Below are 14567 nucleotides of genomic sequence, written 5' to 3' on the forward strand. Positions count from 1 at the left end.
CCCACATTATCAATTTGTCAAAATCTACAAAAATTTCATAAAAAAGTGAATTAATTTGGACTAAGGACATGCCTTGTGGACATAATCAAGGGACAACATTGATGATGCCAGAATCGTTAGTTGGGTCCCTCATTCAATCTGGAGCATTAAGCGATCTTATAGAACCTACAAGATAAAGGAGAGATAGATCGAAGAGACCACCGGGTCCTGCCCGATGGGAGGAGCCTCTGATGCTTAAGTTAGTACCAACCCATATATTTCATATATAGATAGTGTTTTGTAGTAGTTTTTTTGACGTACCTTAGCAAATGGACAAATTGTTCCTTTTATAGGTGGCTTAGGTAGTTGTTGGACATAAATGAAGGTGATTATTACCCTAATTGTAATGTTCTTTGTCTTGATGAGAGAGTTTAAGGCCTTTGATGATCGTTATTGAATGTGTTGGACGATTACTCATATATCTTTAATGGCCTACTAATGACACAATGACCATCCATTAAGATGGACGACCTTAATAATTTTTATGGACTCATCAGTTGCCCCCCATTCCCAAGTCTGTTTTTGCTTTGTGTTAGTCAGGCTTTGGGAATATTCTTGACTTGTTTAGATTCAGGCTTCTTTATCTTCAACTACTTTCTTCTTCAGGATTTGTAGTATTTTTGTGACGACTTCTTAGTATCTGCCTTTTGAAAGTCTTTTCGGACGTTTAAGGGATCATAGCTTGATCTTGAAAGTGAGCTAATTTCTTTGGACGACCATTTTTTATCACTGCTAAAGAGCAAGCTAATTTCTTTGGACGACTATTTTTTATCACTGCTGAAGGGTAAAGTGATTTCTTTAGAAGACCATTTTTTATCACTGCCAAAGAGCGAGGTGATTTCTTTGGACGACCATTTTTATCACTGCTGAAAAGCGAGGTGAATTCTTTGGACGACTATTTTTTATCACTTTGATGCTTCTTCATTTTTTGGTTTTCACATTTGATATTCTTGATTTGTGTGTGACTTGCGTTTGTGTGAGAATCCTTGTCTGCTTACACTCGTTTAAGGGTATTTAGTCACTTAGCCACTTTTGGGTGACTTACATCCAATTACGGAGCTTCGTCATTTAGACTTCATCAGCGATTTACATCGGTCTAGCGGAATCTTGTCCTTTTTTTTTTTGGTGACTTACATTCATTTAAGGAATCTTGTCACTTAGGCTTCGTCAATGATTTACATCCATCTTGGCGGAATCTTATCACTTAGCCATTTTTTGGTGAGTTACATCCATTTAAGGAATCTTGTCACTTAGGCTTTGTTAGTGATTTACATCTGTCTTGGCGGAATCTTATCATTTATCCATTTTTTGGTGACTTACATCCATTTAAGAAATCTTGTTACTAATTGCTAGAAAGATTCCTTGACGCTTTGTCGTTTTGGACCTTCTTGAGGCCATGTTGATATTTGCATTAAGTAGCACATGCACTTGCACTTGCCAAGACTTGGTTAAACAAGAATTTTAGAACAATTCATGTATAAATAATAAGTTACCAATAGCCTGGGTGGACATTTTTCCTATTTCCTTGTAATCCTAGAGTTTTACCTCTTTTGTGATCTGTCTAGTAATGTATACATTTTTGCATGACACCTTACTAGGTGTAAATTTTTATAGACGAGTATAAAAGAGACAGAGATAAATGTGTTACCTTAAATGACGATATTATTTTGTCACATACCTCGATTTTTTTTTATTATTGGGATCTTCTTAACAAGCTCTTCCCTTTTTGAGATGACGAGCTCTTCTCTTTTCAAAATTTTTTTAAAGCTCAACGTGATACTTCATATCTAAGAGCATCCACACCAGTTCTTTTATTTTACACATCCACTTTTACACTAAAAACTCACTTTTCCTATTTTACATATTCAATTTTACAAAACACCCACATCAGTTCATCTATCCTACCACCTTTTTTAATTAAATAATCAATTCTCTTCAATTTTTTATTATTTTCCTAACTACCCAGATATAATTAGCGCTCTCTCTCTCTCTCCCTACTCATTTCTGATTTTTGCTATCTCTCTCTCTCTCTCTCTCTATACCCATCTCTCCAACTCTCCCTCTCCCTCTGCCTCTTGATCAACTCTCCCTCTCCCTCTCCCTCTCGATCAACTCCCTCTCCAATCACGAGCTCAGATCACCTCTCCCTCTCCTATCACGAGCTCCGATCACGATCCGCAAGCTCCAATCGGTGATCCGCGAGCTCCGATCGGCGATCCGCGAGCCCCGATCCAGCGTTCGTGAGCTCTGATCCTCAATCCGCAAGCTCCGATCAACGGCAAGACCCACGAGCTCCGACCAGTCAAGCACCAATCTGTGATTGTGTATGTCTGTGTTTTTTTTTTAAGTAAAGTGTATCTCTATGTATATTCTGTGTTGAGAAAAAGATGAGAGAATTGAGTTGGTTGAGCACGAAAAAAAAAAAAAAAAAAGGAGCGAAGGAGAAAATGATAAAATATTATATAAACGAGCTACAGTAGCTGTGTGTATTTACACGGTTACTGTAGCTCGTGGATGGTTTTGCAAGATTTTACACAGTTTTAACTCTACTAATGTAGGAGATTTTTTGCTCAAAATGTGTAAAATTGAGGAATTTTTGTATTATACATGACTATCCACCAACTGATGTGGATGCTCTAAGGCCTTGATCTCTTTTGCTTCAATTTTTTGAAGGTGTAGAAACTAGGCCACGTTTTTGCCCCCGTTCAAACATGAAAGGTACAATTCTCGTTTGTTAACGACTAGAGGAATGGTCCATCACGATTGGAACCTTTTTTTTTTTTTGGCGTGCTTTGATAACTATGGTCACTACCACTTGTAATAGCAATTTCATCTTCCTTCTTCTTTAATTGTACGCTTAAGTCACTTCAATAGTGCTAGCTGCATGACAATGCACAAATGTACAATTGCATGCTATACAAGACGAAGTGAATTCTATACGAATCATAGAGAAGTATAAAAATTGAAGCTATTTGACTATATGCTTCCTCAAACTGGTCTTTGTTAGGTGCTTGCACTGTATATGATTTTTAAAGCAATTTAAGAAGATTTTGGTGAGTAGATGGAGATAGCGGAAATTTATTGAGACATAAATTCATGAGCATATTGTGAACACGATCATCTAGTATTTTAAGTGTAGGAAACTTAATAGAACTTATCGGATTCCTGACAATGAAACATATGCTACTAATAATATAGTCATATTGATTGTGATAATTGTAATAATTTTATAGCAATATTTTCAACATGTTCTATATATACATATTTGTAGATAATCATGCAAGCTTGATTTGTGCTTAGTTATAATAAGCTAATATATGGCATGTCTAATTAAGAAGAAAAAAATAAATGAATTACCTCGACAAGAGACCTTAAATCACAATACTATTGTGTACGTACCTCGATCTTTTCATTGTTGTAGTCTTCTTGACAAGCTCTCCCTCTTTTAAGATCTCTTTTTCTAAGCTTAATTGGTTACACATATACTACAATTTAAAGAGAGTACTTATGCTTCACATATGATCTATCATCATACTTTCACATTCAATAAATATTCAAGCTAATGTTTTAACATCATATCTCTTACATATCATTGTGTGAGCCATTATGTAATAGCCATATAGCATAACAATATAGCATAATTTTTTTTTTAAGAAAGAAATATTCATGATGCTATGGAAAGAGTCTAGGCTTTTCCATGATTTTTGGCCTTGGTACAAAATTACCTTGCAACAGTGTCAACAATTATATATAGATAGAGATATGGTGGTATGATGTTATCATGTCACATACCTCTGATCTTCTTTTTAGCAAGCTCCTCTTGATAAGTTCTCATTCTTAATCTTGTGGACTTGACAGTATATGTATAGTCGAGATAGTCTAGTTACTCTAGTCTAGTTGTTGCACTACATGTACTCTTTTTGTGCAAAGTGTTAGACTAGGAGCAACGATATCAATAAAGAAATTCACAAATAATATTAACCACAAATGTATAAAATTTTCTCTAACTTAAGGGCGATATATGTTGATGCGTCTATGACATAGCATAATATCCCTTAGAGTGTTTACATAATACAAATATATTTTGGAATTCCTTCTCAAAATTAAAGCAGCCGATATCATTTAGAAATGCTTGGAATAGTGGGTCATGATGAACTAATAACTTGGTCATAACTATAGAGCGTTTACTTTTTTCTATTTCTATACTTTCATCTTTTACTGCTGTTATCAATAAATACAAGTATAAATTTGGGGGATGACCCTATGATACAGCTTTGCTACCCGTGAATATTTAGTTATCAACCAAGATATTATCCTTGTGTTATGTACCATTTATATTCCTTCTTTAGTGTAACATTAATTTGACACATAAAAGGACACAAACAGATTGTTTTAGTCATAATACAAAATGTAATAAAACCCTTTTAATGGCCATAATTAGGATATTAAGGCCATAATATATGACTTATGTTTGGCTTTAATGACAAAGATTTCGAAGGGATCGGTGTGACTTCTTAGCCATTGATCTTCTTCGAAGTGTGAAACTCTAGCAATTAAGGTATTCTTTCCTATTTTAATGTCTATATTTGAGATCATAATTTTGGTAAGGTAATAAAAAGTTTCGGCTTCATTTTCCTCAAATGCCGAAAGCTATGATATATTATCTTGCGCAATAATATTTGACTTTCTTATTTCGAATCTTATCAAAATGCATTAGGAAAGAAAAATAGCGATATAGAAAGCCATAATTAGGATATCAATGTCATAAAATTTGCCAATGACTAATCCCTTTAATTCATTCAAAAGTGGGCTTTTTGGCGGTTGATTTTGTTCGTCATTGTTTCAAAAATATTGATAGTGTTAAGCATTCATGAAGAGAGTGTAATATACGGACATAACAGTGGCCCTCCTATGTTGTGTAACTAGATATTGAAACATGACAAGAGAGTGTAATGGACATACCTGCTATGTTTTGCTTCTTCTTTCTCTGTTAAGTAATAATTTCTTTGCAGCCCACATATTTTCTACTAAGTGTAAATTACACAGCTTTGTTAGTGGTTTGTTGTTGAACTAGTTTTCCTTGTGGAAATAAAAGTCCACGAAACTTCAACCATAGGAGGCAATATGTGTGTTTTGGACCTTTACAAGAGCTTCTGTTGATTGACCTCAAATGACGAACTTAATGTGAATACCATCTAAGGAACTTTAACAAGATCCATAATTTTCATTATGAAACTAAATGTAGAAAAATACATTTATTTCATTTCTTTGATGAAGAGCTTTATTGAGTTATAAATCAAATTTCTAAAAATATGTATAAATAATTTCTAGTTTGAAATTGGGGTTCTCAAACTTGTAAAGGCAGTAAGATTTAAATCCACTTTTTTAATGCTCAGAATTATGACATACTATAATTCCATTAAGATAAGAAATTTCACTTTCACTTTTCTCAAATGGTAAAATATGAGATTTCTTGCCTTTGTCAAGGGCCATGCAATAAAATTTGACTTCAATTTTCCTATCTTAGCAAGATGCATTAGGAAAGAAAAGTAGTGATATTAAAAGCCATAATGCTTGAACATCAATTAGGATATTATAAACATTTATTTATACAGTAAAGGGACTCAAATGATTTGTTCTGATTTTATTAGGAAATGTAGTAGAACTCTTTTTGATGGTCATAATTAGGATATCAAGGCCATAATGCTTGACTTATATTTACCTTTAATGGAGGGGATTTTAAAAGGTAAATGGTGATATTCCTTGACCGATCTCTTTCCATTCCCTGTTTCCATACTACCAAATATAATATATTCCTTGAATGTGTATAGGCTGTAGCAATTAAGGTATTCATTACCCTTGGCTTTCACACCTCAAGACCCAATAATTGGGTTTAGACTTTCTCTCCTTGTTTTAAACTTTATATCATGTTAAAAATTAGGATTCTAAATTTAAGAAGACAATAAAATTTGACTTTTTCCTTTTTAATGCCTATGTTTGAGATGCCATAATTTTGGCAAGGCAATTATGTTTCATTGAAATCTGACTTCACCATTCATGCAAATTAAAACAATAGGGAAGAGTGAAACCAAGAAAGAAAAGCTCTTTGATGGTAATTTCATCATTGCTTTTGACTTGGGTGGCCAAAAATTACATGAACACCTACAATCATCTCTCTATTTACACTAAAGAATATTTAACATAACAAACTCCTTCTTATGTTTATAAAGCATTAGACGAGGTTATTGTGTTGTTAGACTTCTAGGTCATTTAACAACATGTGATACAACCATTTGACAGGATGAGAAACGACTCATCTTACCTTAAGACCCAAGAGTTGGGCCATGTCGTTGAGGCATGTTGTGTTCTTCCAAAGTCTGTCTCATGTTCAGTCTGAGCCTTACAGCGAGTTGCGGTGATTTGATGGAAATTTTGAGGTTTTGTTCTTTGAAAACGAAATTGCTAAATGGATTTGCTTTATTGGATCTTGAAATAAAGAAGGCTTAGCCTTTTGATCTTCTTTTCATTGCAAATCCAATTGTATATTCCGTTTCTCTTGGATATGGGTTCTTACATCATCGTCCATGAGTTTGAATGGAGTGACCATTTGTCATAGGAAGAGCTCAATGGAAAATCGGTTCCCACAGGTGGCGCCAAACTAATGATGCCAAAATTATTAGTTGGGTCCATCGTTCAATCCAGAGCATTAGGCGATCTTATAGAACCTGCAAGATAAAGGAGAGATAGATCGAAGAGACCACCGGATCGTGCCTGGTGGGAGGAGCCTCCAATGCTTAAGTTAGTACCAACCCATATATTTCATATATAGATAGTGTTTTATAGTAGTTTTTTTGACGTACCTTAGCAAACGGACAGATTGTCCCTTTTATAGGTGGCTTAGGTAGTTGTTGGACATAAATGAGGGTGATTATTACCCTAATTGTAACATTTTTTTGTCTTGATGAGAGAGTTTAAAGCCTTTGATGGTCATTATTGAATGTGTTGGGCGGTTACTCATCTATCTTTGATGGCCTACTAATGATACAATGACCGTACATTAAGATGGACGACCTTAATAATTTTTATGGACTCATCAAACATATTATGTGATTTTAACTTAACATGGTCTAATCCCAAACCATCCAAACTATAAATTGGGGCATCGTGCCAATTCTTTATTGCCTTAAGATATAATACTAGAACCAAGTAAAATAGTATAATTTGTACCACAATTCATCTACATGGTAAATTGTGAGTGGTAGAAGTGTGATAGTAAGTAATATGAAGACATACCTCAACCTCTCACAACTCATTACGTAAGCGAGTTGTAGCACAAATGATGTCATTTTATGTAATTACTAGTAAATCTTAGGTATGAAAGTTTTTTAAACTAATTCTCAGCCATTTTGGCCATTTGCACACAAAGTCCTGGCACGTGTGCAGCACTTTATTTCAAGGACTATTAAGCACTCAGAATCAGTCAAATCACTGGTTATGTTTTCTATGTTTTACTCTAAATTCTTATTTTCCCTTTTTACTAATGACTTGCATTATTGCTATAAATTCAACGCAACTATGGAATTACTTCTTTGGTCGTAATGATTTCTTAAGCCTTGTATGTCGATTAACTCATATCACTAAGTTTGATCAACTTCTAGTTTCATTCACACCGTCTTATTTCATAAATTGACCACCTAAAAGAGTAGGATGCTTTGTATATATTAAAAAAAAAAAAAAAATAAAAAAAGAAGAAGAGCATTTAGACAATTTAACAGAGACCGTGTGTAAAAGTTCTTACTTCTCATTATATTGTCCTGAATGCTCAACTGATTATGATTGATAGATATGAAATGAGTGTAATCCAAATAATTGAATAATGTAACACAACATTTACTACACTCAATAAATAAAGAGTAACGGCTGCACTCAATGATCGTCCATTAATCTTCTTCATCAGCACCAGTCATAAAAACACCCAAACGTTACTCCACAATGAAAATACCTTTAACGAGCCCTCCAACGGTCACCAAGGAATGCTAGCATGAAGCCAACAAGCTTCAACCATGGAAAGGGTAAGTATCTCATATACACAATATTAATATACACTTGTGATCTAGTTCTACTCCTCTCCAAGTGATTGATTTTGCCATTGGAGGCCCTTTAGACTTTGACTGGCACTACACTGGTGTCTTAGTTCTTTTTCTCCTTACTTCTTTCTTTGCAAGCAAATTCGCAGGCCATTGGTCATCCACTCACTTTAACAATGAATCAATTGAGATTTTTAGTTTCATCAATAATCATCTGAAATTTAAGAATAAGTGGGCAACGTTTTACTATTTAGCAAATCATCACCTTCTTATTAAAAAATAAATAATTTGAAGAGAAGGTTAAATAAATAAATTTTATTAAACATAATCGAAGTCTATCTTTAAATAAAGTACATTTAAGTTTTTAACATATTATCATTTGAGATTATCTCAATTTATTGATTGATGGATTTATATAACAATGGAGTAGACAACATTAAGTTTGGTGTTATTTTTTTCCCATTCCAAAAGGGTAGTGAATTGAAATATTTTAGTCCCACTCCATTCTTAAAATCAAAAAATTTGACAATCCAATCCAACCCTTAAAAATTGACTTAACCCGACAAGTTGAGTTGAATTGAGTCGATTTTGATGAATCGACGAATTGGCTACACACCAATCAAACCCTTAACAATAGACCTAACTTGACCGGTTGAGTTGAATCGAGTCGATTTTAGTTAACCGACTGGTTGGCTATACACGCCTACCTCCAACAATTACAAATTGTGGCATTTTTTTCAGTTCACGAGCCTTGTCGCGGTCCCTTGCGATAGAGCTCATGTTTAATCACTCTAATAATGCATGTTGGGATCACGAAAAGGTTATAAATTAGAAAACAAAAACATTAGCGGCCAAAGCGCGTGGAAATCTATTATAAGAGTGACGTCTGGCCAATAGGAAAGAGCCGCGTGTGGTTTCAAAACGCGGCTTTAAGAAGAGTACCCTCATTGCCTTTGCCTATCAGTGCTAGAATAAAGTGCACACCTTTGGACTCATCGTTGTGCTCAAAGCCTCTATTATCCTTTTTCCCAAACTCTTTATTCTAAAAGAGTCAGAGCTCACTTTGCAGCCATGGACTCCACCAAACTAAAATCTTGGACTGCTCTGCTGACCTCATACCAGCAATTTTTTTTGAGATTAATAGTCCAATAAATGATATGCTAATTGCTGGTTTATATAACCTTCCATTTTTATAGGGGGATAGAAATAGAACATAGAATAGATCCAATTGAGAGTTGAGGATGTTAGAACTTAGAGCAATAATTGCAACCATTCTTAAATGTTCAATAATATCTGTGAGGACCCGAGGACCTAAGAACCCGAGGACCCGAAGAAAGGAAGGCCAACATTTAGAATGACAGATGAGGTCTCTCCAGGTGTGCCCGAAGATGAGGTGGCGTGGACGATAACTAAATAAGGGGCATGTTACAAATATCTGGTTGTAATAGGCTGATTTGGAAGGTTGCAAGGTTGCATTAAATGCTTGGCAACAACCATTCTGGCCGCATTAATTAGCAAGCATCTCCTCTATCCGTCGCATTAATGTGGACATGACCTGAACAGTGCGGGATGCAAAGTGGAATCTTGTTCCATTGCCGACAGACAAGTGTCACGGAAGAAGGACTGCAGATTGCAAGGTGTAAGGCTACGATGAAAACAGAGAATAGTATAAATAGGAATCAAGAGATTACGAGAAGGGGGTTTTTTGTTGTTGAACCCTCTCTACCAAATGTATTGTATGAGGACTCTTAAGTGAATAAAGCAACAGTAACGTTTTGAAGTTGATTTTATGAGCTTTTGGTCCTTACAACATCCTCTTTTAATGCTTCTTAAATGGTAAACTTTTATTGGTGGGGTCGATTTTATTTGTTAGAGCTCTTAATATATTTTCACCTTAAGAAAAAGAAATTTCAGTCTCATCAAGATAAAATCAACTATTCTTCTTTTCTTTTTTTAACAAGAAACTCATTAACTTTATTCAAATATCTAAATAAGAAATTACGTCATGAGATAAGAAACATGGTTTCTTTTCAATCCAAATAAAATAGTTGTCTATCAGAAATGAGTGTTTTATTAACAAATCAACTATTTTTGTTATTTTGCGATGCTCTATGTTGTGCTTGAACTGTAAGGTTTATTTGATCACCACAGCTTTAGGAGCATATTTATCATTCATATGATATTGATGTGTTACTGATTACAAGATTAAGGTTAAGATGTGTAGGCTTTTATGGCTTAGAGTTTTATAACTCAATTATATTGCTCAATTTTCCCATCAAGAAAAATAAAGGATTAAAAAGTGAACTTGAGCATATTTAACATTCAATTGCAAATTAGCAATACAAGCCCTTTGTAGTTAGTCAATTGCAATGAAAATAATATTTTAGTAATATTAAATTTGGAATTTCGGTCAAACAATGGCTAATGAAAAACTCAATTTCTTAAAGAATTTTTTTTTTTTTTTTATTTTGAGAGAGTTTCAACTTACGGCGTCCGTTTCTGATAATTGCTCTTTATTAAAAGACCAAGACACTAATCAGTTTTTGGTGTAGGCGGGGATTGAACTCTAGATCTCTTATACAACCATCAGAGACTTTACCACTTGAGCTAATTGAAACCCACGATTTTTTAAAGAATATTCAAGCCTTTTGTAGTTAGCAAGTCCCATAAATTAATGCAACCGACCATCTTTTTTAACTTATCTCCTTTAGGACACAATAATCTGACATTTCATCACATAGCTTAGATCAACTTTGATCAAATGGTTGAGAACCTTAAGCCAAAAATCCACTTAAAACTGAATTTTTTTGGCTCAAAATCTCTCAAATTGAGGGAAAAGAACTCTTTCTTATTTAAAATCTTCACACTTGGATTTCAGATGAGCGTATGCATGTTTATACAATCACTCCTCCTAACCTACTCAACATTTAATAGCTTAGATAACTTTTTCTTTTTCACTTTACTATATTAATTAAAACTAAATGAAGGTAACTCTTTTAATTCTTCACTTATAAAAAGTTTTAATTAATTACAATCAGGTTTAACTGAATTTAATGTTAAAACGTACTAACACTTATTAAGAAACATAAAGTAAAGTTACTAATACTCTACATGATCAAATCCCAACATTAAGGTGCAGTTGACCTTCAACCATGTTTACCATACCGGAGATATCGTTGACACTAAGAAAGAGTTCTTCACTCTTTGTTTCCCTTTTGTGTACTTCTATATTGGAGAAAGAATAGAGAGAAGAGAAAAAGCCTAATTTGTAGGGTTTATTTATATAAACATTATAATATAAGCCCTCTTCTTCAAATTTCAGTCGTTGAGATACATTATTGTGTTGCTTCTTAGTAGGTAAATAATATCACTCTTTTTGAAATATTTTTGTTGTTGTTATTATCCTGAAAAGGTTTTGATTTGAAATGACATAATCGTTTGTTCACTAAGATTTATGAAATAAAAATTTTAATCTTGAGATAAGGAATATATGTGATATGTTTTGTTGTTCATAAATAATGTTGTGTAAATACAATGTATTTTTGGATCTCATGGTAATTCCATTTAGAAACAATTATTAGCACAAATTTCCTTATTTAGATACTCTTTTTGTTTATTGGTTTTTCTCTTTTTTGGTAATATTCGTTTTGCCCTTGTTTAATAATAGAGCATAATTTTTTCAAAAAAAAAAAACCATAATTTCTAATATTTACTTAAAAAGAAAAAGAAGAAGCATATTCAACTTTTTTTAAATTATTTTTTTGTTATAGCATAATCAACTTTATAAATTGTCTTGCTTTGCAAGTAAATCCAATGAACGTCAAAGCTCACATTAATCACATAGCCAAGATTCACAACCCACCTCTCTCTCTCTCTCTCTCTCTCTCTCTCTTCGCACCAATATAAATTTCTGCCTATAACCCAACAAACCCACCAACATTCTCACACATTCACACTCTAAAAAAAAAAATAATGCACAAAAAACTCAGCCTCATGACTCTTCTCCATCTCATTATCTTTTTCTCTTCGCTCACCGTAAGCACTCTCTCTCACTCTCTCACTCTCTACCCTCACTCCCAATGTCATTTCACATTTCTCATCCAATGTTAATTACGCTTTTGCTTTGTGTCAATGCAGGTTGGATTCTCTTCGTCTGGTGAAAACCCATTTACCCCGAAGTCTTATCTGATTCGGTACTGGAACAAAGAGATCCGAAACACCAAGTCCGACCCGAGTTTTTTGTTATCCAAGGCGTCCCCATTGAGCACCGTTGACTCAGCGAGTTTCTCCAAACTCGCCGCCCAGAACTCGCTCTCGACTCATCTTCCGGCCTTCTGCTCCTCCGCGAATCTCCTCTGCTTCCCCGATTTAGCGCCGAGTCTCGAGAAGCACGTCAAAGACTCGGACTTTTCTGGGTACGCGGACCGGAACTTCACCAACTACGGCACCGATCGGCTCGGCGGAACCGACTCGTTCAAGGCCTACTCCAGCGACCAGAACTTGCCGGTGGACTCGTTCCGCCGATACAGCCGGGACTCCACTGGTCACAAGGACAAATTCAACAACTACGCATCGAACGGAAATGTCGTGGACCAGGGTTTCAATGGCTACGCCACTGGCTCCACCGGCGGCTCCGGCGAGTTCACGAAGTACGCCGACTCAGTCAATGTCCCCAATCTCGCTTTCACTTCCTACTCGGACGATTCCAACGGCCGGTCCCACTCGTTCTCCGCTTACAGCGAGAACGCCAACGCCGGCAACCAGAAATTCGCTAGCTACGGCAAAAACGCCAATGGAGCCCCGAACGACTTCAAAGGCTACGGTTCCAGCGCCAATGTCGTCGGGTCGGGTTTCTCGGGTTACGGCCAATCCGGAAATGCCGTTAACGACACGTTCACAACTTACGGTAACGAAGGAAACAATCCACAGAACAATTTCAAAAGCTACGGCGACGGAGGCAACGCCGCCATCGAAACCTTCAAGAGTTACAGAGACAAATCCAATGTGGGTGACGACTCGTTCCAGAGTTACGCGAAGAACTCGAACTCGGCGAAGGTCAATTTCGTAAATTACGGCAAGTCCTTCAACGAAGGCACTGACAAGTTCAGCGGTTACGGTCAAGGCAGCGAAGGGCACGCCGTTGGATTCAAGATCTACGGCGTGAACAACACCTTCAAAGATTACTCGAAAGAAGGAGTCACATTTATTACGTACAACAATGCGAGCGTGAAAACGGAGCAGAAAAGCGAAGCAATGGCGCTCAGTGGCAGTTTGGTAAAAAGGTTCGTCGAGCCGGGCAAATTCTTTCGCGAGTCGATGTTGAAGAAAGGGACAGTGATGCCAATGCCGAACATTAAGGATAAAATGCCTAAAAGGTCGTTTTTGCCCCGGACGATTTTGTCGAAATTACCGTTCTCGTCCTCGAAGATCTCTGAGATGAAGCAGATTTTTCACGCCGATGATAATTCGACCATGGAGGCCATGATTGTGGACTCGCTGAGCGACTGCGAGAGGGCTCCGAGCCCGGGCGAGACCAAGCGGTGCGTGGGTTCGGCCGAGGATATGATTGACTTTGCGGTTTCGGTTTTGGGTCGAAACGTCGCCGTTCGAACGACTGAGAGTGTGAAAGGGTCAAACCAGAACGTGAAGCTCGGATCGGTCAAAGGAATCAACGGTGGGAAAGTCACGCAATCGGTCTCATGTCACCAGAGCCTGTTCCCTTACCTACTGTATTACTGCCACTCGGTTCCGAAGGTTCGGGTCTACGAAGCGGACATACTGGATCCGAATTCGAAAGCCAAGATTAACCATGGTGTTGCCATCTGTCACTTGGACACGTCATCTTGGAGCCCGAGTCACGGAGCTTTCTTGGCTTTGGGGTCGGCTCCGGGTCGGATCGAGGTTTGTCATTGGATTTTCGAGAATGATCTGACGTGGACAATTGCTGACTAGGCAGTTATGTGGGTATGGTTCGAACCGGTGGGTAAGAAAGCTTAACTGCCGGGGCTAAGAAACCTAGTTTGATTTATTTTAAGTTAATACTATCTTGTTAAGGAATTTTTAGCTTTTGATAGGAAAAGTAAGGTTTTATTATGGGTTTTTACTTTACATCTGGAAGAAGATGTTTATGATTACTATATAATTTGAGTTTTTGATCAATGTTCTCATGGCTACCCAAATAATTGGACAGCAAATGAAAAAAAAAAAATTGTTATTTACATTTTTCTTTTATGGTCAAGTGTGTGTTGAATTGAGTTTATTTTATTTATTTCTTTTTTTGCTTAAAGAATAAGTTGTGTAAAATAAAAAAATAAAAAAGATGCACATACCAACAAGAAGAGGATCAGATTCCAAACGTGGAGAACATTTGAATACCAAATAAAAAATAGCCGAGGATTGAGGTTCTACATGTAAACAAACAAAACATTGTGGCTAAGCAAG

The 14567-nt window shown here is 36.0% G+C and overlaps 1 protein-coding gene across 1 annotated transcript; it reads left to right on the forward strand.

Annotated features, from left to right (window-relative positions):
• Positions 1-12009: 12009 nt before the first annotated feature.
• LOC142629521 (polygalacturonase 1 beta-like protein 2) lies at positions 12010-14357 on the forward strand. The gene is made up of 2 exons (XM_075803530.1): positions 12010-12161; positions 12264-14357. Exons 1-2 carry the CDS (start codon positions 12099-12101, stop codon positions 14076-14078), a joined length of 1878 nt encoding a protein of 625 aa, XP_075659645.1. The 5' UTR covers positions 12010-12098; the 3' UTR covers positions 14079-14357.
• The last annotated feature ends 210 nt before the right edge of the window (positions 14358-14567 follow it).

The sequence above is a fragment of the Castanea sativa genome, chromosome 3 (assembly GCF_040712315.1).
Source record: "Castanea sativa cultivar Marrone di Chiusa Pesio chromosome 3, ASM4071231v1".
NCBI lineage: Eukaryota > Viridiplantae > Streptophyta > Magnoliopsida > Fagales > Fagaceae > Castanea > Castanea sativa.

Coding starts and splice junctions, on each gene's coding strand:
- LOC142629521 (XM_075803530.1), top strand. CDS start 12,099: ATGCACAAAAAACTCAGCCTCATGACTCTTCTCCATCTCATTATCTTT. Junction 12,162..12,263: donor TCTTTTTCTCTTCGCTCACC/GTAAGCACTCTC, acceptor GTGTCAATGCAG/GTTGGATTCTCTTCGTCTGG.